At 34.1% G+C, this 25,052-nt stretch overlaps 1 protein-coding gene across 1 annotated transcript; it reads left to right on the plus strand.

The window, feature by feature from the left end:
- Positions 1-19,111: 19,111 nt before the first annotated feature.
- PABPC5 (poly(A) binding protein cytoplasmic 5) lies at positions 19,112-23,479 on the plus strand. The gene is made up of 2 exons (XM_006214386.4): positions 19,112-19,328; positions 19,910-23,479. The coding sequence occupies exon 2, from the start codon at positions 20,051-20,053 to the stop codon at positions 21,197-21,199; it is 1,149 nt and encodes a 382-aa protein (XP_006214448.1). The 5' UTR covers positions 19,112-19,328; positions 19,910-20,050; the 3' UTR covers positions 21,200-23,479.
- Positions 23,480-25,052: the final 1,573 nt, after the last annotated feature.

Consider the following 25,052-nt stretch of genomic DNA (forward strand, 5'->3'; position numbering starts at 1 on the left):
TATTTACTCAGAGTTGTTTTTATGTATGATGGCAGAGCTGTAGAAAACTATTGCTGTCCGTGAGTAGGCTCACTTATAAATCTAATCTAAGCTAATATGCTCAATTATTATTCTCAAATTTACTAATCAAAGGAGTCACTATACCTCCCCAAGGATGGAGTGAATAAATGGACCGAGAGAGTTTATAGACAAATGCAGTGATAATCTCTTCTCTGGTAAATGAGTTGCAAGGACGAGGAATTCCCCCTTGTACTTAGTAGTTAAGGGTGAAGACTCTTAATAAAACTATGCCCATAGTCTTGGCTGCACTAGTTTCGTTTTTTTTAAACAGCTTTATTGAGATACAGATCATATACAATACTATGTTTTTCACAGTTTTTTGGGGGGTCCATTCTATGAGTTTTACATATCATTAAATTTACTCATGCATATTTGATGTTTTTGGTGATGTAACTATTATCATTTTTCTAACTTCATTTTCTATTTTGTTCTTATGTTTATAGAAATAAAATTCATTTTATCTATTTACTTTGTATAAAAATATGATATATTCCCTAATTAATTCTCATACGTTCAGGCTTTCTAAGAATTTACAAATATGAAGATATTCTTTAATCCTTTCTCACCTTACTACACTATTTCTTTTTCTTTCCATGGTGTACTATTTGGGACTTCTAGGACTATACTGAATATAATTTGTGATAGTGTGCATCCATTTCCCACTTCAAATCTCAAGTGGAGTGATTAAATATGACATTAGGTATAGGTTTCATGTAGTTGTCTTTTATCAAATTGAGGTATTTGTTTTATTCTATATTGTGCTAAGATTTTTGTTTGATCAAAATTATTGTTGAATTTCATCAAACGCTATTTTTTCTTTAAAATAATACATACTTTTTGTAAAAAAAAAAGGTAAAAAATATAGATAAGCAAGAAGAGAAAAATAAAATCATCAACAAGCCCCTTAATCCAGACTGAAATAATTGCTATTAACCTGTTGACCTAGAGCCTCTCAGTTTGATTCCTAAATTTTTAATTTCAGCATAAGAATGAGATCAAGCCTTGAGAGGGAATGTCTCAGCTGCTGAGCTGTCCCTTGGGAGAACACAGTGTTCATAGGCTCATGAGAAGCCTAACCTGGATCTAAGTGAGTGTTCATATCCATCAGTACTAATCTGGTGGCTAAAGATTAGCAGCATTATTAGCAGTGATGATATATATTTCCCCTAGCTTTATTGACATGTAATTGATATACCATTGTGTGTGTTTAAGGTTATGAGGTAATGATTTGATGCATGTATATATTGTGAAATGATTACCACAATAAAGTTATTTAATACCTCTATCACATCACATAATTTTTATTTTGTTTGTATGTGGTGAGAACATTTAAGACCTACCCTCTCAGCAGCTTTCAAATATACAATACGGTATTGTTTACTATAGTCATTATGATGTACATTAAATTTCCAGAACTTATTTATCTTATAACTGGAAGTTTGTACAGTTTGGCCAACATTTCCCTATTTCCCTCACCCTCCAGCCCCCGGCAACCACCATTCTATCTGTGCTGTGAGCACAGATTTTTTTACATTCCATGTATAAGTCAGATCATATAGCATTTATCTTTCTCTGATTTATTTCACATAATGCCATCAAGGTCCATCCATGTCATTGCAAATGATAGAATTTCTTGCTTTCTATGGCTGAATAATATATTCCATTGTGTGTGTTTATGTTAATATATAAGGTAAATTTTAACAGATGAAAAGGGAGAAACTGACAGCAATACAATAATAGTGGAGTACTTTAACACCCCACTTACATCAACGGACAAATCATCCAGACAGAAAATTAATAAGGAAACACAGGCCTTAAATGACACACTAGACCAAATGGACTTAATTGATATTTACAGAGCAATCCATCCAAAAGCAGCAGAATACACATTCTTTTCAAGTGCACACGGAACAGTCTCCAGGATAGGTCACATGCTGAGCCACAAAGCAAGCCTCAGTAAATTTAGGAAAACTGAAATCCTATTAAGCATCTTTTCTGATCACAACACTGTGATATTAGAAATTAAATACAAGAAAAAAAACTACAAAAACACAAAGACATGGCAGGTAAACTTTATGCTACTAAAAAACCAATGTACCATTGAAGAAATCAAAGATAAATAAAAAAATACCTATAGACAAATCAAAACAAAAACACAATGATCCAAAACCTGTGGGATGTAGCAAAGCACTTCTAAGAGGAAAGTATATAGCAATATAAGCTTACCTCAGGAAATAAGAAAAATCTCAAATAAACAATCTAACCTTACACCTAAAGCAACTAGATAAGGAACAAGTAAAACCCAAAATTAGTAGAAGGAAAGAAATCATAAATATCAGACCAGAAATAAATGAAATAGACACCAAAAAAAAGAAAAGATGAAAATATCAATGAAACTAGAAGATGGTTCTTTGGAAAAATAAACAAAATTGATAAACCTTTAGTCAGACTCATCAAGAAAAAAAGGGAGACGGCCCGATTTAATACAATCAGAAATGAAAAAGGAGAAGCCACAACCAACACCACAGAAATACAAGGGACCATAAGAAGCTACTATGAGCAACTATATGCCAAAAAATGGACAACCTGGAAGAAATGGACAGATTCTTAGAAAAGCACAATCTCCCAAGACTTAACCAGGAAGAAATAAAAAATATGAACAGACCAATTACCAGTTCTGAAATTGAATCACTAATTTTAAAATTCCCAAAAAACAAAAGTCCAGGAACAGGTGCCTTCACAGGTGAATTCTATCAAACATTTAGAAAAGAGTTAACACCTATCCTTTTGAAACAATTCCTAAAAAATGTAGAGCAAGGAACACTTCCAAAGTCATTCTATGAGACCACCATCACCCTGATACCAAAATCAAAGACATCACAAAAAAGAAAATTACAAACCAATATCATTTATGAATATAGATGCAAAAATCCTCAACAAAATATTAGCAAATGGACTCCAACAATGAATTAAAAGGATCATACACCATGTTCAAGTGGGATTTATTCCAGGGATGCAAGGAGTTTTCAATATCTGCAAATCAATCAGTGTGATACACCACATTAACAATTGAAGAATAAAAACCATATGATCCTCTCAATAGATGCAGAACAAGCTTTTGATAAAATTCAACATCATTTATGATAAAAACTCTCCAGAAAGTGCGGATAGAGGGAACATATCTCAACATAATAAAGGCCATATATGACAAACCCACAGCTAACATCACACTCCATCATGAAAAGCTGAAAGCATTTACTCTAAGATCAGGAACAAGACAAGGATGCCAACTCTCACCAATTTTATTCAACATAATTTTTGAAGTCCTAGCCACTGCAATTAGAGTAGAAAAGGAAGTAAAAAGGACCCAAATTGGGAAAGAAGAAGTTTTCTGGCACTGTTTACAGATGACATGATGCTATACATAGAAAATCCTACAGATACTACCAGAAAACTACCAGAGCTCATCAATGAATTTGGTAAAGCTGCTGGATGCAAAATTAATATTTAGAAGTTTGTTGCATTTCTATACACTAACAACAAAATATCAGAGAAAGAAATCAAGAAAACAATCCTATTTACCATCTTGTCAAAAAGAATAAAATACTGAGGAATAAACCTACCTGGGAGGCAAAAGACCTGTACTCCAAAAACTATGACACTGATGAGAAAATTGCAAAAGACCTGTACTCCAAAAACTATGACACTGATGAGAAAATTGAAGATGACATAAACAGATGGAAAGATATATCATATTCTTGGATTGGAACAATCAATATTGTTAAAGTGGCCATACTACCCAAGACAATATACAGATTCAATGCAGTATCTATTAAATTACCAATGGCACTTTTCACAGAACTGCAGCAAAAAAAAAATTAATTTGTATGGAAATGCAAAAAAAACTGGAATAGCCAAAACAATCTTGAGAATGAAGAACAGAGCTGGAGAAATCATGCTTCCTGACTTCAGAATATACTACAAAGCTATAGGAATCAAAACAGTATTGTACTGGCACAAAAACAAACATATAGATCAATAAAACAGGATAGAAAGTCCAGAAATAAACCCACACACTTATAGTCAATTAATCTACAACAAAAGAGGCAAGAACATACAGTGGAGAAAAGATAGTCTCTTCAGTAAGTAGTGCTGGGGAAACTGGACAGCTACCTATAAAAGACTGAAATTAGAACATTCCCTAACACCACATACAAAAATAAAATCAAAATGGATTAAAGACCTAAATGTAAGACCAGATACTATAAAACTCCTAGAGGAAAATATAGGCAGGTCACTTCTTGACATAAATCACAGCAATAATTTTTTGGGTCCATCTCCTAAAGCAATGGAAACAAAAGCAAAAATAAACAAATCAAACCTAATTAAACTTAAAATATTTTTCACAGCAAAAGAAACTGTAAACAAAACAAAGAGCCAACCTACGGAATGGGAGAAAATATTTGCAAATGACGTGACTGAAAAGGATTGATTTCTAAAATATACAAACAGCTCATACAGTGTAATATCAAAAAGCCAAACAACCTAATCAGAAAATGGGCAGAAGATCTAAATAGACAATTCTCCAAAGAAGACCTACAGATGGCCAATAGGTACATGAAAAGATGCTCAATATCATTAAGTATTAGAGAAATGCAAATCAAAACTACAATGAGGTATCATCTCACACTAGTCAGAATGGCCATCATCAAAAAGTCTACAAATAATTAATGTTGGAGAGGGTATGGAGAAAGGGGAACCCTCCTTCACTGTTGGTGGGAATGTAAATTTGTGCAGCCACTATGGAGAACAATATGGAGGTTCCTTAAAAAACTAAAATTAGAGCTACCGTATGATCCAACAATCCTACTCCTGGGTATATATCTGGAGAAAACTGTAATTTGAAAAGACATGCACCCCAATGTTCATAGCAGCACTATTTACAACAGTCAAGACATGGAAGCAAACTAAATGCCCACCAACAGATGAATGGGTAAAAAAGATGTGGTATATACATACAATGTAATATTACTCAGCCATAAAAAGGAATGAAATAATGCCAATTGCAGCAACATGGATGGGGCTAAAGATTATCATATTAAGTAAAGTAAATAGACAGAGAACAACAAGTATCATATGAGATCACTTCTATGTGGAATCTAAAAAAAATGATACAAATGAACTTATTTACATAACAGAGACAGACTCACAGACATAGAAAACAAATTTATGGTTACCAAAGGGAAGGGGAGGGGGGAGGGATAAATTAGAAGTTGGGTATTAACATATATGCACTACTATATATAAAATAAATAAACAACAAGGATCTACTCTTTAGAACAGGGAACTATATTTAACATCTTTTAATAACCTATAATGGAAAAGAATCTGAAAAAGTATACACATGTAATATTGTAAGTCAACTATAGATCAGTTAAAAAAAGGAGAAAGTTATGAAAACAATAATCTAAGCTTCCATTTTAGGAAATCAAAAAAACAAGAAAAAATTAAATCCAATGTAAGCCGAAGAAAAATAATAGAGATTAGAGTAGGAATTAGTAATTGAAAATAGGAAATCAGTAGACAAAATCAATGAAAGCAAAAACCAGTTCTTTGAAAAGATCAATAAAATTTGTAAAACTCTAGCCATGGTAACTAAGAAAAAAGGGAGAAGATACAAGTTACTAACATCAGAAATGATAGAGGGTACGTTACTACAGACACTATAAATATTAAAAGGGTAATAAGACTATTATGAACAATTCTATACTCACAAATTTGATAAATTGACCAATTCCTTGACAGATACAATCTGTCAAAACTCACACAAGGGGAAATAAACAGTTTGAAAAGGTCAATATCTATAAAAATTTTGAAGCAATAATTAATAACCTTCCACAACAGAGAGCACCATTCCTATATGGATTTCACAGGTGAATTTTGCTTCATATTTAAAGAAGAAATTATCCCAATGTCTGCAATTTCTTCCATAAAACAGATACAGAGGGAGTGCATAATAACTCATACTCTAAGGCCAGCATTATCCTAATACCAAAACCAGGTAAAGGTATTGCAACAAAGGAAAACTACAAATTAATATTTCTCATAATTATAAAGGCAAAATCCTCAACAAAATATTAGAAAATTAAATCCAACATTGTATGAAGAGAATTATACAGTTCCATGTATGCAACATTGGTTCAACATTTGAAAATCAACTAATGCAATCCATCACATCAACTGACTAAAGAAGAAAAATCACATGATCACATCAATAGCTACAGAAAAAGCATTTGATAAAATCTAAAACTCATTGATGATAAAAACTCAACAAACTAACAATAGAGGAGAACTTCCTCAACCTGATATAAGAACATTTACAAAAACCAACAGCTAACATCATACTCACTGACGTGAAACTGTATGCTTCCCCACTAATGCCAGGAACAAGGCAAGAATGTCCCATAACCCTGCTCAACTATGTGTTATCATACTGAAAGCCCTATGTAATACAATAAGATAGGAAAACAAAATATAATGTATACAAATTGAGAAGGAAGAAGTTAAACTGTCTGTGTCCATAGATGGCATCATTGTCAATGTAGAAAATCCCAAAGGACTGTCAAAAAAACCTCAAAAATTTCCTGGATCTAATAAAGGATCATAGTAAGTTTTCAGGATAAAAGATTAGTGTACAAAAATCAATTGCTTTCTTACATACAAGGGATAAGCAATTAGAATTCAAGATAAAAAAATACATTGTGATATTTACATTATCATCATATAAATGAAATACTTAGTTATAAATCTGACAAACTATGTGCAAGATCTATATGAGAAAATCTACAGAACTCTGATGAAATAATCAAAGAACTAAATAAATGGAGATATATTCCATGTTCATGAATAGGAAGACTCAATATTGTAAAATGTCATTTCTTCCCAAATAAATGTATAGATCAGACCAATTCCAATAAAAATTTCAGCAAGTTACTATGTGGATATAGACAAACAGATTCTAAAGTTTATATAGAGAAGCAAAAGACCCAGTATTGCCAGTATAATATTGAAGGAGATTAACAAAGTCAGAGGACTGACACTATCCAAACTTTAAGACTTACATTAGCTATAGTAGTCAAGACAGTGTCCTACTGGCAAAAAAATTAGACAAATAGATCTATGGAACAGAATAAAGAGTTCAGAAATGGACCCAGACAGATACAATCAACTGATCTTTGACAGAAGAGCACAGACAAAGATAGTCTTTTTAACAAATGATGCTAGATACAGAATTTATACATTTCATAAAAATTAATTTATAATGGATCATAGACATGAATGGAAAGTGCAAAACTATAAAACTCCTAGAGATAATGTAGGAGAAAATCTAGATAACCTTAAATTTCACAATGACAAAGATATGATTCTTTTAAGAAAATAATGATTAAGTTGGAATTCATTAAAACATTTTTAAAGTCTTCTCTACAAAAGACACTGTGTAAAGAATGATAAGACAAGCCATAGAATGGGAACAAATATTTCTTAAAGATGTAAATGGTAAAGGACTGTTATCCCAAATATACAAAGAATTCTTAAAATTCAATAATTTGAAAATATCAACAGCCCAGTTAAAATGGAAAAAAATTTTTCAATTATTTTGGATAAATACCCAGCAGTGAAATTTCTGGATCATATGGTAGTTCTATTTTTAATATTTTGAGGAACCTCCATACTGTTTTACATTTTCCATTCCCACCAAAAGTATGTAAATGTTTAGTTCCTCCACATTCTTGCCAACATTTGTGTTTTGTTTTTTGGACAACAGACATCCTGACAAGTGTGAGGTGATATCTTATTATGGTTTTGATCTGCATTTCCCTAAAGATTAGCAGTTTTTACCATTTTTTCATATATCTTTTAGCCATTTGTATGTCTTCTTTGGAGAAATATCTATTCAAGTCCTTTGCACATTTTAAAATCACATCATTAGTTTTGTTTTGTTTTTACTATTCAGTTGTAGGAGTTCTTTACATATTTTGGAGATTAACCCCTTATCAGATATATGGTTTGCAAATATTTTCTCCTATCTGGAAGAGATAGCACTTCCATGTTCACTGCAGTACTATTCACAATAGCCAATATGTATAAAAACCTAGTCCATCAACAGATGAGTAGATAAAGAAAATATAGTATATGCAGTCAATAGAATATTATTCAGTTATTAAGAAAAAGAAGGAAATTTGCAATATGTGATAACATGAATGAAACTTGAGAATATTATGCTAAGTGCAATAAGCCAATCTCGGAAATTTGGAAAGATAAATAGTGCATGATTCCACTTTTAGGAATTATCTAAAAATATTTAAATTCATAGAATTAAGGAGTCAAATAATGATTTCCAGGGGCCAGGGAGAGAGGGAAGTGGGGAGTTACTTATCAACAGGTATATAAATTTCAGTCAAGAAAGATGAGTAAGCTCTAGAGATCTACTCTATAACATCATATCTATAGTCAATAGTAATTTACTGTAAACTTAAAAGTTTCTTAAGAGAATAGCTCTCATATTAAGTATACTTTCCTCAATAAAAAAATTAAGAAAAAAGTGGGCAAAATCTGAACAGACGCCCCACCAAAGATGACATACAGATGGCAAGTATGCATTAAAAGATGCTCAATATAATATGTTACTCGGGAATTGCAAATTAAAATAATAATGAGATACCACTATATACTTATTAGAATGGTGAAAAATCCAAAACACAGACAATAACAAATGCTGACAAGAATGCGGAGCAACAGGAACCTTCATTGCTGATGAGAATGCAAAACGGTAAAGGAATTGTGGAAGACCGTTCGACAGTTTCCTACAAAATGAAACATATTCTTAGCATAGAATCCAGCAATCACACTCTGATATATGTCCAAATGAAGTGAAAAATTACATCCACACAAAAACCTGGACTCAGCTATTTATATCAGCTTTATTTATATATTTTTAAACTTGGAACAACCAAGATGTCCTTCAGTAGGTAGTTGGAGAAATGAACTGTGGTACATCTAGACAATGAAATATTATTGTCAGCACTATAAAAGAAATGAGCTTTCAAGACATGAAAAGACATGGAAGAACCTTAAATACATATTAGGAAGTAAAAGGAGACTATCTGTATGATTCTGTCTATATGACATTCTGGTAAAGGCAAAAGTATGGAGACAATAAAAAGACCAGTGATTGTCAGGGTCTAGGGAAGAAGACAGGATATATAGGCAAAGCACACAGGATTTTTAGGACAATGAGACTATTTTGTATGAGATTGTAATGGTAGAGACCCATGGAACGTACACCGCCAAGGGTGACCCCTAATGTAAGCTATGGACTTTGGTTGATAATATGTGTCAATGGTGGTACATCAATTGCTACAAATGTACCCACTGGTGCAGTATATTGATGGTGGGAGGCTGTGTTTGGAGTGAGCTAGAGTGTATGTAGGTACTCTGCATTTTCCACTCAATTTTTCTGTGAGTCTAAAAGAAGTGCTCTAAAAATAAAGTCTATTCATTTTTTTAAGTTCATAACAATAACTAGCTGCTATCTCACGCCATGATATATTGATTGCCAAGGCAACAAAGTGGAAAGATTCATGTTTTTGTCAAGTCCCTGAGTGTCATGGGAACAACACAGATAAGTCTTGGGGAAATGCCTGATTTCATTTGTGATAGTGGGACAGTATAATTTATAGTTAGACACTAAAACCAACTTTCGCTACTTCCTTAAAAGCACACAAACTATTGGTTTACTAGACGCCAACTTTGGAATACAATTCCATGTTGGAAAACATTGTATGAGTTGATAAAAATAGAAGCAAAATGATTTAGTTTTAAATTTTTCATACATGAGCTTCCATTAATATTAATCTACCCACATCCTGTTATTACAAAAAAAATGGGTGTATGTTTTTACAGAAAGGAAAAAAAAGTATTACCATTGTATTTTCAACCGAAGAGATACATGTCCCTTAGACTAGAAGCTGTGTTATACCGCTGGTTTGTCTTCCTTCCTCTATCAGTCCTTGAAAATTAACCTTATACCTTTACTAAGATTTGTTTTGCAAATAATCTCCCTTTTCTAAAGCTGGTCTCCTTGTATAAAGGTATCACATAATAGGAAAAGCAATAGCTATAGTACACAGTGTGAAATTTCAAGTTCGGAGTTGTATGACAACAACTTCTAACAAACATAAGGGTTTACTTTTACTAAATGAAATTAACACACATAGAATTTTTTTAAAAATACATAGATGAAGTTAAAATGCTCAGAGTTAGGGAGAAGAGTAATAGCTCAATGGTAGAGCACGTGCTTAGCATGCATGGGGTCCTGGGTTCAATCCCCAGTACCTCCATTAAAAAATAATTTTAAAAAATATTCAGTTGAGAATAATGTTTCTTCAAGATGAATATACATTCAGGCTTTACAATGATCTTTAATCTTTGTATTATATCAGGCCTCAAACTTTCATTTGGGTCAGAAGAGGATGGCTATTCTTCCTGCTTCATAACAGTAGTGTGGCAAAAATTGGAAATTATAACTTCTTTAAAATTATAGCTATTTTTAATTCTACGCTAAAGAAAGAAATAATTAATAACACACTCAAAGTACCTGACATCCCAAAAAGGCTGTATCTTGCCTTCCAAGTCTAATGATTAGTAGTAGCTGCCTGTAGCACTTTGCTTACAAGTATGATGAAACCAGGTCCAGGCTCAGTGGCACAACTAATTAGTCTTGTCTCTCCTGGCTCCAAGAGGGCACGCACCCTAAATATGTGTTGATCCTACATAAATCTTTTCAATTCAATCCAATCTAGGTCATTTCAATTCAATTCAAATGAGCAAGGAGAGAAAAGTGATATTTTTCAGTATAAAATGTAAAAGCCATTCCCCAGGATCTTATACTTCATCCAGAAAAGAAATCAAAGGACCCAAAATAAGTAGTGGATATATAAGAAAGGACATGGTCAAAAGGTAAACAGATTGGAAGATAGTTAAAATAGGAGAAGGAGGGTATTTAAATGGGCAAAAAAAATGGAGTAGTCTCTCTTGAAAGAATTTAATTAAGCCAGGCTTTGAAGAAGGGTTTTTTAAAAGCAGAATAAAGAAGGAGCTAATAAATGTAAAGAAATGGAAAAAGAGCAAGGAAATGCTACATGTTATTTTCTTTTTAGAACTTTCTGAGGCTGCCTAAGCAGAAACAAGCTCAAAAGTGAATGTTCTTTTACTCCAGAGGTTTCTTTTTTATGTCTTGGATTTGTTTTGCTTTTTGGTTTTTACATCTCCAGTTACCTTTCTAAATTCAATAATTGTACAGCACTTACGATTAGAGTAGATGTGATAAGTCAGTGATGCAAAGAAACATATTTAGCACCTTTATCTTTATGTCCTAAATCTGGAGTCACCATTCTATCATGATCAACAAAATGAGGGAGAGGGAGAGAGAAATGGAGGGAAGAGATGGAGGGATCCTACAAAAATACATAGAAAAATTTTTCAAAAAGGGCATCTATGAATATGAATAAGTAAACATCATAAAGTAATTTTAAACATTTTTATTGCTATTTCCTTGTAGCAATTATTCATATAATTATTATATTCTTTTGCCTTCTCTGCAACCCTTCCAATAACTCAGATCTTGGAAAAGTCTAATAGAGGTAACATATTTGATGCCTGACCTCTATTTTCCACAGCTAGTAAACTATACTATGAACATAATCAGTTCTAAACATATATTGTTTTCAATATGATCACATCCTTTCTCACTCAGCTGCTATTCTGGGATGCTGAAATGACTTATTCTCTGGGAACTACAGACCTCATTCAGTGTAATAATTTCTCATTACATCTATCAACATCAATTTCATTTATATATTTTATAAGTTTGTAAAACAGTTGTTTATTTGAAAATGTTTAAGGACCCTTTTATTTTTAGATAGTCTGTGCTAGTCTGCGCTCCATTATTAACTGCTGTCACTGCACGCAGTTAAAATTTCCTATATGAATCTTGCCACAAATTGAAATTAATTAATTTCATTTATTTTTATTTGTCTATGATATTCCCCACTCTAGAGTGTAAGAACTATTATGTACAGCAGGGACCATGTATATCTTGTTCAACATTCTATCCCCAGTGCCAAAGTGTCTGGCACATGATGGACCCTCCAAAAATGCATTTTATTTAAGTAAATGGCTAAACCACAAATAGCCCTTAAAATGTATCTGGATACCATCATATATCAAATGTCCTGAAAATTGGATAACTTCTTGAAACTGTTATGTGAAGAAAAATAAATGTCTTGGTGGGTGGGGAAGGTGGAGAACTGAAGCAAACACAAAATGCCTGGCAGTCAAATTGAAACAGAGAGCTCACTTAAATTGATGAATAATGTATCCAGACATTCTAAAGGTCATTTCAATATTATTGGAGCCACAAACAGGTAAATAAATTAACCAAGAGAAATGTCCCCTCATTATTAATGAGTGATTTTTAGTCTTAGTAGTAAATCAGTTTCAAGAATGTTTCAGTAGCCAAAGTCTAGTATTAAGACTTAAATATATTACACAAAGAAATAAGAGAGACTAATTAGAGTCACAAGCAGGATTCTTTAGTTAACAGTAACAATACCAGGACCCTTTATATCTTTTGAAATTTTGTGGTGGGTTTATCCCTTCTTGCTAAATTTCAATATTCAAAAGAGGACTGTATTTCTAACGGTAATGTACTAGAGCTTAGGTATTGCTCCAAGTCAATGAATAATTACTCTGATTACTCTATTAATCCAGAAGTAAGCGTTACTGATGACTCTTTATTGAGGAAAACCAAAGTAATTAAAATATGTATCTTCTCTCCAGATCAGATGAATCAGTTTACTTTAAACCTTGGAGTTTCTGCAAGTCTAAAAACTTGCAGTCGGATGCTAGTCTTGTTATTTTGGCTGATATTGCACAGGAATTCATTTTAAAAGACAAAGTAAGGAATTAAATGCATAATTTTAATAAAATCATGGTAGAAGCAGTCGTAACTTTTTTATAAAAGGTATTAATATTTCTGTTATGTCACCTCCCCCCATAAAAAGGAAGATATGGAAAGAAAATTCCATAATGAAAGACTTTTATCTTTAAGAGTGTATCTGAAATCGTGGCAAAGGAGAAGTACTAAGGAATTAAAGTACTAAGGAATTTAAAAAAACTGGAAAATGTTGGTATTTCACCTTGTAAATCTAATGTCCACTTAATTTAACTCTGCTTTTTGTATCAAAGCATGAAGATAATGATTGATTTCAGAACAAAATGGTCATACAGTTTCTGTTCCTTATTATGAGAATTAATATGGACGAACAAGAAATATACAGGAAGGTATAAATTCATTGAGAGAGCAAAGAAGCAAGAAAGGGTGTGAGGACAGAGGAAAATTGAGAGTAACTTAACTAATGGAGCTTAAAGTGGAAAGTGTCATAAATGTATATCACAGGCTGAGAAACCTGAACTCAGGACCTGAAGAAGGTTTTACACTAATTCTTTTTCTTTAGGACAATAACTGAGACCATATTTAAATTATTATCACAATTTATAATGTCTATGTATATTTGTATTCTCAAACTTAGAGAATTCTGGATAGTTACTGAAACAATTAAATGACTTAATCATTTAATATACCGTGCCCAAAGAATCTTGCCTTTCTTTTTTGTTAAAAAAAAAAAAGTGCATTTCAGTAAAAAAAAAAATGAAAAAGAAATATACAAGAGGAGTCCCAACAGCTTTCCCAGGGATTATCTGAGTACTTAGTGTGCCTATGGCCACAAGATAGGAATCTGGGGACGTGCAATGTTTTAAGAGAAAGAAACTCTATGAGCCTCCCATTGATACGGATTAAACAACAATGTATTGTTTTATATTTGAACTTTCATCTTAGGAAAGACAAGTAGAGAACTTTTCTCAATCATCTGTTTATTTAAGTGTTTAATTTTCCTTATCTGTGATGAACTGTTCTTCATGTTTTACATTTCTGAACAGATTGTCCAGAAGGAAAGGAAAAAAAATGCAAGATATGATGGTCAGTATCTGGAGTATGTTTCATTTTGTTTTGACATTCTAAACCAGAAGTCTTTAATTATCTTCCCACCACACAGCCCCTTCTAAATCTTTATTGTATAGTGTTTAACCCTGTTCCTGCAACATGCCTACTCCGACACCCACATATACACACAACTGAGACAGTATACATCCAAGTTCTACCAGTAATCTATAACTTTATTCCAGTTTGAAAACATGAGCGAGGCTAATGAGAAGTCTCTCTCAGAGATAATTTTATAAACGTGAATCGGACAGCTTTTTATGGTTGGGAATAGTTTGAATCACATTGGCCCTATCATGTATTTTCTTAAAGATTATGTAATTGTACTCAGCTATAAAATCACCTCTGCCTTTTTTTTTTAATAGTCTAAGTGTAATCATTCTCTAATCTGTCCTATGGTAATTGTTCTTCCACTTTTTCTTTGAATCAAATTTGGTTCTTATTTTGCTAGGAATTGACCATTTCCTCTAAATTTTCATGTTGTTGGTAAAATAAGTAAATTGCTTCAGTATTTTTGACATCAGTCTGACAGTATATATTAGCATTTAAAAATACACATACCGTTTAAGTATGCAATTCCCACTTCTGATAATCCAGTTAAATAGAAATAAGAGCAATAATATACAAAAATATGCAGATAAAGACTTTTATTATAGCACACTGTTGTGACAACAAAATGCAAGCAGCTTTAATGCCCAACAATAAAGAAATGACTTAATATGTTTTATATCATCTAAAAGCATGGATTAATGGCTACAGAGTCTCCATTTGGTAAGATGAAGAAAGTTCTGGAAATAGTGATATTGGTTGCACAACATTGTGAATGTGCTTAAAGCCACTGAATTGCACACTTAAAAAATCATTAAGATGGTAAATTTGATGTGTATTTTCCCACAAATAAAAAAATGAAAATAAAAATAAAGCAGACAGTTTATACTTTCAAACAATTACGATTTTATTTCTTGTTCTACATCCAGTGAAACAAATATAACTCAGGATTTTTAATCAAAGAATGTGGTGTGTGTGTGTGTGCATGTGTGTATTTTCCCGGGATGAGACATATGTTCAGTAAACGAGCCCTAAGCCCTAGTAAGGAGAGATTTGTCTGAGACTATCTGCTAAGGGGGTGATACTCCTATCCTATTTTAATGCATCATAGGAGAAAACATTTTGAGTCTACATCATATACTATGTAAAACTCTAAATAGACTGGATTCTGAATGCATAGCAATTGTATACATTTACACTGTAGTATTCCATGGATTCATTTTAAACTAATAGGATCTAATTAAAAAGAGCACCCTAAGTCTATTTTTACGTTTTTAAGGAATCTCCATACTGTTTTCCATAATGGCTACACCCAACTACATTCCAGACTAACCATATGATCCAATCCCACTCTGGGAATATATCTGGAGGAAACTTTAATTCAAAAAGACACATGCACCCCAATATTCATAGCAGCACTATTTACAATAGCCAAGACATGGAAGCAACCTAAATTGTCCATTGACAGATGACTGGATAAAGAAGCTGTGGTATATTTATACAATGGAATACTACTCAGCCATAAAAATAATGAAATAATGCTATTTACAGCAACATAGATGGACCTGGAGATTGTCATACTAAGTGAAGTAAGCTCGAAAGAGAAAAATACCATATGATATCACTTATACTGGAATCTAAAAATAAAAGGACACAAATGAACTTATTTATAAAACAGAGGCAGACTCACAGACATAGAAAGTAAACTTATGGTTACCAGGGGGGAAAGTGGGTGGGGAGGGATAAACTGGGAATTCGGGATTTGTAGATACTAACTACTGTATATAAAATAGGTAAACAACAAGGTCTTACTGTACAGCACAGGGAACTATATTCAATACACTGTAATGGCCTATAATGAAAAAGAATATGAAAAGGAACATATATATGTATAAGTGAATCACTATGCTGTACACCAGAAAGTAACACAACATTGTAAATTGAATATACTTCAATAAAAAAAAAGAGCTCCCTGAGGAGACACATAACTAAACCTAAATGTATATAAAGTTGTTATATTATTTTACATGTTTTACTAGTCAGATTTCTTCAGAGTTGAATGCATGACCTTTTAATTCAACAGACATTTAGTTAATGAGACAAATGAAAAAAGTGTTAAAATTTTATTAAAAAAAATCTTAATTTCCAACAAACCACCTAGGGTTATAAATGTATGAACTATAGCTACAGTCTTGAATAAATAGCTAAACTATAGTTTTATCATTTAAAAATACTGAAATTTTGGTTAAATATTAAAGAATTAGATATCCTAGTTTATTAGCAGTTTAGCACAAATCCAGTTGCACTGTAAACTCTGTTGAAATTTTCCCAGTTTTGATCCCTTACTCACTTCAGTAAGCACATTCTAATAAACGCAGTTTAATCTTTCTTTGATAATAAATCTTATCAAAGTGCCTTCAGGATTATCATCCAGAGCATAAGTACTCATGGCATTGGGATAAAACTTTTGCAAATAGTGGGAAAAAAAATTGCTATTGGCTCCAAGACTTACTGGAGAAATGTCTGCTTATACTGCATTCTCACTGACAAATTCCTTTTTTTTTTTGGAATTTGTCTCTCTTTATCTAAAAAAAATGAGCCAACTTCTAGGTAATAAAGTTCTTACTTTATAATATTTTGTTCAGCCATCCCAGACTTCGTTCAAGAGAGCAGCAAATTTTCTTTCATTGTGAAGTCCCAGCAACTTGCACAGCTGAGACTTTTAATCGGAAACAGACTCAAGTGACTGTTAAGACAAGGCTGAAAACCGTAAATTTCCTACTCTCCTCTTCTTCCCATCATGCTAACACATTACCATCTACTGTAAATAACAACGTGTGGTGGGCTGCACTTAGATGCCAGTTGTCCACGATTCTTTCCTCTTGCAAAATGTTTCTCAGATTTAGACAGACTCAGATATGCTTCAACCAACTGCCTTAGGAATCTGGGTGGGGATTTTCTAATGTATTTCAGATATGATTCAGATTTACATAGACTATAAACTTGCCTTTAATATATCATAAAAATGACAGAGAAATGTTCTACATCTGATTTTTATTCCAGAGCCACTTCTCAATCTAAATATTAAAATGATTAAACAAAGTATAGATGGAAATGCTTTCCTTTTTTTTCATACACTTCTACTTAGCAGAGGCAACTCTACTAAAATTTATTTCACAGCAGTTCTAAATTTCTGACTTTTGGTCTGATAAAAAGAGAAATATAGTTTAGAATGTTTATACTACAATGACCCCAAAATGGCTGGTAAGTATAGAGAGGAAGCTATTTTGAAATAATTATTTTTAACAACCCAATTCCACCTATAATCTTAGAGCAAATATGCATAAATCAGTTGGAATATGGACAACATTTAAGTGGTTACATAAATAAGATTTGATTCAGTGATAATATTGTGGGAATTATTCTCTTGGATTTATGTTATTTTAATATAGCATTTTCAGTAAACTAATAGTTTTAAATGAGAAATATAAAAATAAAATTTCTAGTCCATTGTTAATTAAGTTTGTGAGGAACGATGTTTATAAAAGTTACGTTCAAAATACAATAAACTAAGCAGGTGTTTGCAAGTGTTTCTACATGTTAGTCGCTGTGGTCATATTTTAAGACCAGTTTTTATTAGTCTATATACTTCTTCACTTGTATTTGTCTTTTCTCACATAGTTTCCATGTCTTGGCTAAGCAGGAACCCTAGAAAGCAAGAACAAATGGCTCAGTAAAGAAAAATCACTAAGTATTTGAGTAAATAATAAGGGTATATTGTACTCTTTAGTCAATGATACCATCTAATAGAAAATGTAGAAAATGAAGCAATACATGCACATGAATTTACCCTGTTATTCTAAGAATTTCCTCTTAAGACAACACCCTTTGGGCAATGTCCTTCTCTCCAATTTTTTGGGGGTGCCAGGATCTTTTCCACCCTAACAGTACTGATATATGCTTGTCTGGATTTTCTTTTTGAGGGGAGGGCTCGTGGAAGGGGCTGGTTGATTTGTGTGTTAAAAACACTGAAGATTTTCCGAAGACAGGGTCACATTCTTCTCCAAAACAGTTCCTCACAAACTTTAAAGAGAGGTCTTCTTGGGAAACCTCCCCGTTGTGTCTAACCTTACAGCATTGTTCCTTGCAATGCTTTAAAGTTGACAACTCATGTTAAAATTAGGAATTAACTGTGTAAAGTGCCTATATCTTTACATGTTTATTTCATCCGAGAACATTCTACACATTTTGCATTGATTCTGCAGCTTTTATCTCTTTAACTAAGATTTTGTAATTTGTGACTACGGAGGCAGCACATCTTCAACGTTTTGTGGCACTAAGTACCACTAAAAGCCATTTTATGGCTCTACAATCATTAAAACCTTAGTATTACTGGAGCAATGAAAAACACTGCCTACTACCTGGGGATAATGCTCCCATTATGTTGCACTTTAATGGAGTAAGAATAAAGGCCAACCACAACATGGCCTTGCGTTTTATTTGACCCTGTGATCATTTAACACCGGACTGGGAGTCCCGTACAGCTGTTGACTGACTTTCCAATGCACTCAGGAGAGTATGCATCCTATATGCTATTTTCGAAGCAGAAATGATTTAGGAAATTCGTTGAAAACAACCACAACTTATGAGAGTTCTTTCAGCTTAGGTCGTCACCTTCTGTGATTTGGGGGTCAGCAGCCTAAAGATAATGTTTTAAAATAATAAATACAATTTCAGAAAGAAGAAAAAAAATCTGGAAACCATTTTTATCTTCTTTCTTTCTTTCTTTCTTTTTTTTTTAACATCTTGGCACAGAGCAAGCGGGAAGTTACTTAGCACGGTTCCGGGTTTCCTTGCGCCCCGCCCTACCACAGCTACAGGCTTTTTAGTCCCTGGGTCGGTCTGTCCTACGGGGAGCAATCGCTGTCCATCGGTCGGCGCTCTGCCCGCCCGCCGCGCATCTGCCCTTCTCTCCTGACTCCGCCCCGCATCTGTCCGGAACCGCCTCGCGTCTGAGCTGACCCAGTGCGCGTCTGCCAGTCAGTCCCTCCGGACCCGCCGCGAGTCTCGGGCTGCCGAAATCACCGCGCGTCACTCGGTCCGTACCCAGTGGGCGTCTTGGGTATCTGGGCGGTCTCCGGTCCCCCGCGCGTGTGTCTGTCTGTCTGTCTCTCTGTGCGATCCGCCGCCTGCAGCCTGTCTGCCGGCCGCAGCGCACCAAGTGTCCAGTCTGCCCTTTTCGCTGACGCTGAGTGTGTGCAGCGGCCTTAGTGAGCCGCGAGCCCGCCGGAGAGCGGTCAGGCGGCCGGCGGAGGAATACACGCTCGGCCCCTGCCCTTGTTGATATCATTTTAAGCCAACACTAGCTTGAGGCCTATATTTATGCGGAAAACGGGCCGTGAGGCCTCTGTCGGCCAAGCTAACTGTGGGGAGCCAGCCAGCTGCTTGATGATTTCTTACAATTTCACGGGGAAAGGGAAATTTCTTTCCTACGACTGGCTTTGGAAACTGATTTTAAATCTGAATGGGTGGAAATGATAAGCCCCCCGCCCCCCCCGCCCCCCCCCCCGCCCCCGGTAGGGAGAACAGATTCGTTATTGGGGTGCTTTTTTTTTTTTTTTGTCTGGTGCGTGTGTTCTGAGCCTGCTGACCAGCTGTTTCTGAACTTCATTTTCTCAGCCTCAACAGTGATTCTGAGTCTGCTTTTAGCTTCCTTCGCCTTGGCTTTTTGCTGTTTGTGAACAGCTGCTTGGCCCATAGCTTAGAGAAAGCAGCTTTTTTTTTCTCTCTCAAGAGAGCCTCCTCCCTGTGCTCAGAGAAATGGGGAGTGGGGAGCCTAATCCTGCCGGCAAGAAAAAGAAGTACCTCAAGGCTGCCCTGTACGTGGGTGACTTGGACCCAGATGTCACCGAGGACATGTTATATAAAAAGTTCAGGCCCGCTGGCCCTCTGCGCTTCACCCGAATCTGCCGTGACCCGGTGACCCGCAGCCCCCTGGGCTATGGCTATGTTAACTTCCGCTTTCCTGCGGATGCTGAGTGGGCCCTTAACACCATGAATTTTGATTTGATCAACGGCAAACCATTCCGCCTGATGTGGTCTCAGCCAGATGACCGCTTAAGAAAGTCTGGCGTGGGAAACATATTCATCAAAAACCTGGACAAATCCATAGACAATAGGGCCCTGTTTTACTTATTTTCTGCTTTTGGTAACATTCTATCCTGCAAAGTCGTGTGCGATGACAATGGCTCTAAGGGTTATGCTTATGTGCACTTTGACAGCCTGGCAGCTGCCAATCGGGCCATCTGGCACATGAACGGGGTGCGGCTCAACAACCGCCAGGTCTATGTTGGCCGATTCAAATTTCCCGAAGAGCGGGCGGCTGAAGTTAGAACTAGGGATAGAGCAACTTTCACCAATGTTTTCGTTAAAAACTTTGGCGATGATGTGGATGACGACAAACTGAAGGAAATTTTCAGTGAGTATGGGCCCACGGAGAGCGTTAAGGTGATAAGAGATGCCAGTGGGAAATCTAAAGGCTTTGGCTTTGTGAGATACGAGACACACGAGGCTGCTCAGAAGGCTGTGTTAGACCTGCATGGCAAGTCCATCGATGGGAAAGTCCTCTACGTGGGGCGAGCACAGAAGAAAATTGAACGTCTGGCTGAGTTAAGGCGAAGATTCGAGCGGCTGAGATTAAAAGAAAAAAGTCGGCCTCCAGGGGTGCCCGTCTATATTAAGAACCTGGATGAGACCATCGATGATGAAAAACTGAAAGAGGAATTTTCTCCCTTTGGATCCATTAGCCGGGCCAAAGTGATGGTGGAAGTGGGGCAGGGCAAAGGGTTTGGTGTCGTCTGCTTCTCCTCTTTTGACGAAGCTACCAAAGCAGTAGATGAGATGAATGGTCGCATAGTGGGCTCCAAGCCCCTGCATGTCACCCTGGGCCAGGCCAGGCGCAGGTGGTGAGAAGAAGAATGCCCAGTTTGTTTCAGCCTTAAGCTGGTGCCTGCTTAGTTTGGGCTACTTTGTGATAAGAGGTTATTTTATGCCAATTCCCAGGTTTTTTAAGTGAATACTTTCTTTTGAAAAAGAGTGAAACTAGAGAACCTTGTTCATTTTAGTGAAGAACATGATTTCTAATCGTAAAACTGTCATTTTGTACTATTTTTCGATATAATATCCTTAGTAATGTGTAGAATAAAGTTTATCCCTCCACACACTTTTTTTCCCTAAACCAGTCAAGGTGAAGTAATTGATTGAGTATATTTCCTTCCTTATTTCAATAATATTACTAAATTTAATTTCTTCTATGAACATATTTTCTAAATGGTCCTTACTTCTGAATCTATCACAGTGAAAACTTATAACTTGCTTTTTGAGAAATCAGTAAAGCAGGGGAATGTGTATATGATCCAGTTAATATCTGTGTATAATTTCACTTTAAATTATTATTTAAAATGAATGTTCTTTTTTTTAAAGATGTGTGCTTTCTTTCTTCCCTTTATTTATTGATATAGTTTTCCTTTTTTTAATATATTGTGGGCATATCACAGACTTGATAGTGGCTTTGACTAAGTGCTGAGAGATTTCTTTATTAATTTCACACCCAAAGAAATAAGCATATTGGTGTTTTCTCAGTCTCTTAGAAAATTAACACTTTAGGCATTGATTATTTAAATTCTAAGTTTCATCTTAAAAACCTTTCCTGAGAGATTTAATATTTCAAGACTAGTCTAAGGAGCATTCTTAGCGCTCATTTTTTAAAACTCCTTAGTAGGTATACTTGGATCCTGTTTATTAACAAGAAAAGTGAAAAACAGCACTGAATTGCCTTTATGTATGGGTAACTTTGAGATTACCTTCAGCCTTTATTAAGTGTTAATGTAGAAAGTAAATAATCCATGCAATGATTTTGAAAACTACTTTGAAGTACATCTTCTGTTAAAGTTCTCATCATCTCCTGTAAATTGTTGAATATATCCAGGAGATAATATTTTCAGATGTTTCAAAGGAAAAGGTGGTCTCTCTTGATGAAATCATGTGCCTCCATCTATCATATGAGAGCTATTAATCAAGCATGGTTCTCTTTTTGTCCAGCTGCTTGGAAGTTGTGACAAAATGTTCTGTTCTATGTTGCAGTTACATTATTCAGCCTGTAATTTCTATGTTACAAATTTTCCGTGTTTCACTTGCAGGTCCTCCTTCTCCATACTCATCTATCTTCCATCCATGTTACACTTACTTTTATGTTTTCTTTGGGTTGCTTTTCTTTTAATATATGTGAGTTCAAATCTACTTTGGAATTAGAGAAATAAATACCTAATTGATGTCAAATATCAATAATTGCCTTCTAAAAATAAGATTCACTCATACTACAGATCCAACCATCTGAAAATGTTTTGTTTCTATTTTCAATTGGTTTTTATTACCTTATATAGAAATCTTTGAATTCATACATAATACAATATAAAGACATACTTTCATTAACACTTTTGTTAGCTATTTGCCCCTAAAATATTGAGCATAACCAGTTTCTATGTAATCATTTATCTATAAATTTCTTATATATCATTATCAAATATTTTCAAATGGAAATTTCTGCTTTTATTGATTACAGACATAAATGCTCCTTGTAAAATAAAATGTATACAATTCAGAAATTTATAAAGAAGGAAGTAAAATTCCCAGAATTCAGAGATAACCACTATTAATATTTTAAGTGCGTACATAGCCTTCCATGCCTTTTCCTATGTATACACAGTTTTGAAAACAAAAAAGAAAACATACTATGTGTACTGTCATGTTTTTATTTAAATTTTAAGCTAAAACATAATCATCTTTTCATATCAATAAATACTGATCTGTATCATCATTTAATGACTGCGTAGTATTCCATTGTGTGGATGTACTCTAACTTATCTAAGTAGTTCATTATTGAATTGAGATTTATATGTTTTTCAATGTTTTCTACATTTGTAAACAAGCTGTGACAAACATCTTGGCTTAAAAACAGTATGAACTATATGAGCTTGATAAAAATATCTATAGCATGTGAAATGCATTATATTGATATATATGTATGAAAAGATTGAAAAGTGTTCAAGGTATATTCTTCATTTAAACTGACAAAGGGAAAAAAATCATGGGATATAATTTTTCATATTTTATGAGCCTACTTGCTTTACATCGTGTGATCATTAAAGTATATGAAAATGAAGCAACTTCAAATAAAATTTAAAACCCTTACATTGGTAATTATTTACCATATGTACTCTCTCTTCCTTTCCCCCATTTCCAGTTTTCATTTAAATTTATAACCTGAAGTGTCAGTGTTAACCTCTGACCTTTACAAATGCTTTGATTCAGGATAAATCGCTGAAGATTTCTAGAGGGTAAAAATCTTTAAGTATAAGCATTTAATGCCTTTGGAGAAATTATTTAAGTACTTAAATTATTACTATTTTCAAAAAGTCAGTATAAAGAAAAGGAGTAATTAAAATATGGTTAAGTACTGATAAAATACATGTTAGGACCCTGAGAAACAGTGAAAAGAACTCTGTAAATTCAAGAAGTTAAAAGCAGGGAGGAAATATAAAGGAAAGGTGATCTCTATTTGAATACAAACATCTGGGTAGTTTTTCAGTCTAGTACTTTTCATTTTTAGCTACATGTAATAGGCTTCTAATAATTAAGGCTTCCAAAGGGGATCAAAGCAACTGAACAGTTTAAATCAGTGACAAAGCATTAAAAATAGATTATTGTTCATTTTCTAGCACAAGATAATTAGTAAAACTGTACTATCAGTGATCAACTTAATGATGGACTGTTTAATACAAGACTTTTTTGTTTTTTTTTTCCTTAGCTTTTCAAAACAGTCACTTGGACAAACTTCAAATGTGCCCAGGAAGAAGAAAATTAATAAATTTTTTTTGTGATTGCAAAACATCATATTAATGGTTATTTGGGGGAGGATTTCTGTACAGGAAGTTTCAAGCATACTGATGCCTTTCTGGTTGAATCTGTGGTTAAGGGAAAAAATCAGATGTTACATGTGTAAGTGACATGTTTAGCCCAGTGGGAAAAAAATAGAATAATTATTTCTTTAAAAGAATATTTAGGAATGGAGTGAATACCATCTTACCTATAAATAAATGGCCTGATTTAAGGGAACAGTTAAAAAATGTTAAAAATTAAACAGTTAAAAATGTATCAATAAATGACTGAATCTAGATGATACAGGTGTTTGCAAGCACTTATGACAATATTTGGAACATAGTTAGCATTCCATGGTTACTTGTTGAATTAATGAATTCATAATCTGTGGATTATATCCCTCCATTTGTTTGCTTTCCAATTCTTTTCTCAGTATTTGACAAGAGAAATGAGTTAGTACAGAATAAGCCATTTTTATTAAATCTCGTCCTATGAAGAAATAATTAAGAACTGATAGGTTACATAGATTGGTGCTTCTTAGCTAATGTTACCTGTAATGTAGACTCTTGCTTATCCTGTTAAGGTGTTATCAATGCTTTCACACTTATGCTTTCTTTTTGCATTAATATTCAACACGTGATGATCCTCCCTTACACAAAGTGTCTAATAATTGGCATATTTTACAAAAGAGTCTATTTTTAGAGTAATGCTTGTTAAATAAATTAATGGTATGGTGCTCTAAGACTATTCCACAACATTTTGCTCCTACTTTGAACCAAGCGATGACAATAATCCCTGAGTCACTACTGCTTGTGCATGTGAAATGAATTAATTCTTACATATTTCAGGGTGTTAATTACCTCCCAAGAAGTATAACCTAACAAAT

The sequence above is a fragment of the Vicugna pacos genome, chromosome X (genome assembly GCF_048564905.1).
Source record: "Vicugna pacos chromosome X, VicPac4, whole genome shotgun sequence".
NCBI classification, from domain to species: domain Eukaryota; kingdom Metazoa; phylum Chordata; class Mammalia; order Artiodactyla; family Camelidae; genus Vicugna; species Vicugna pacos.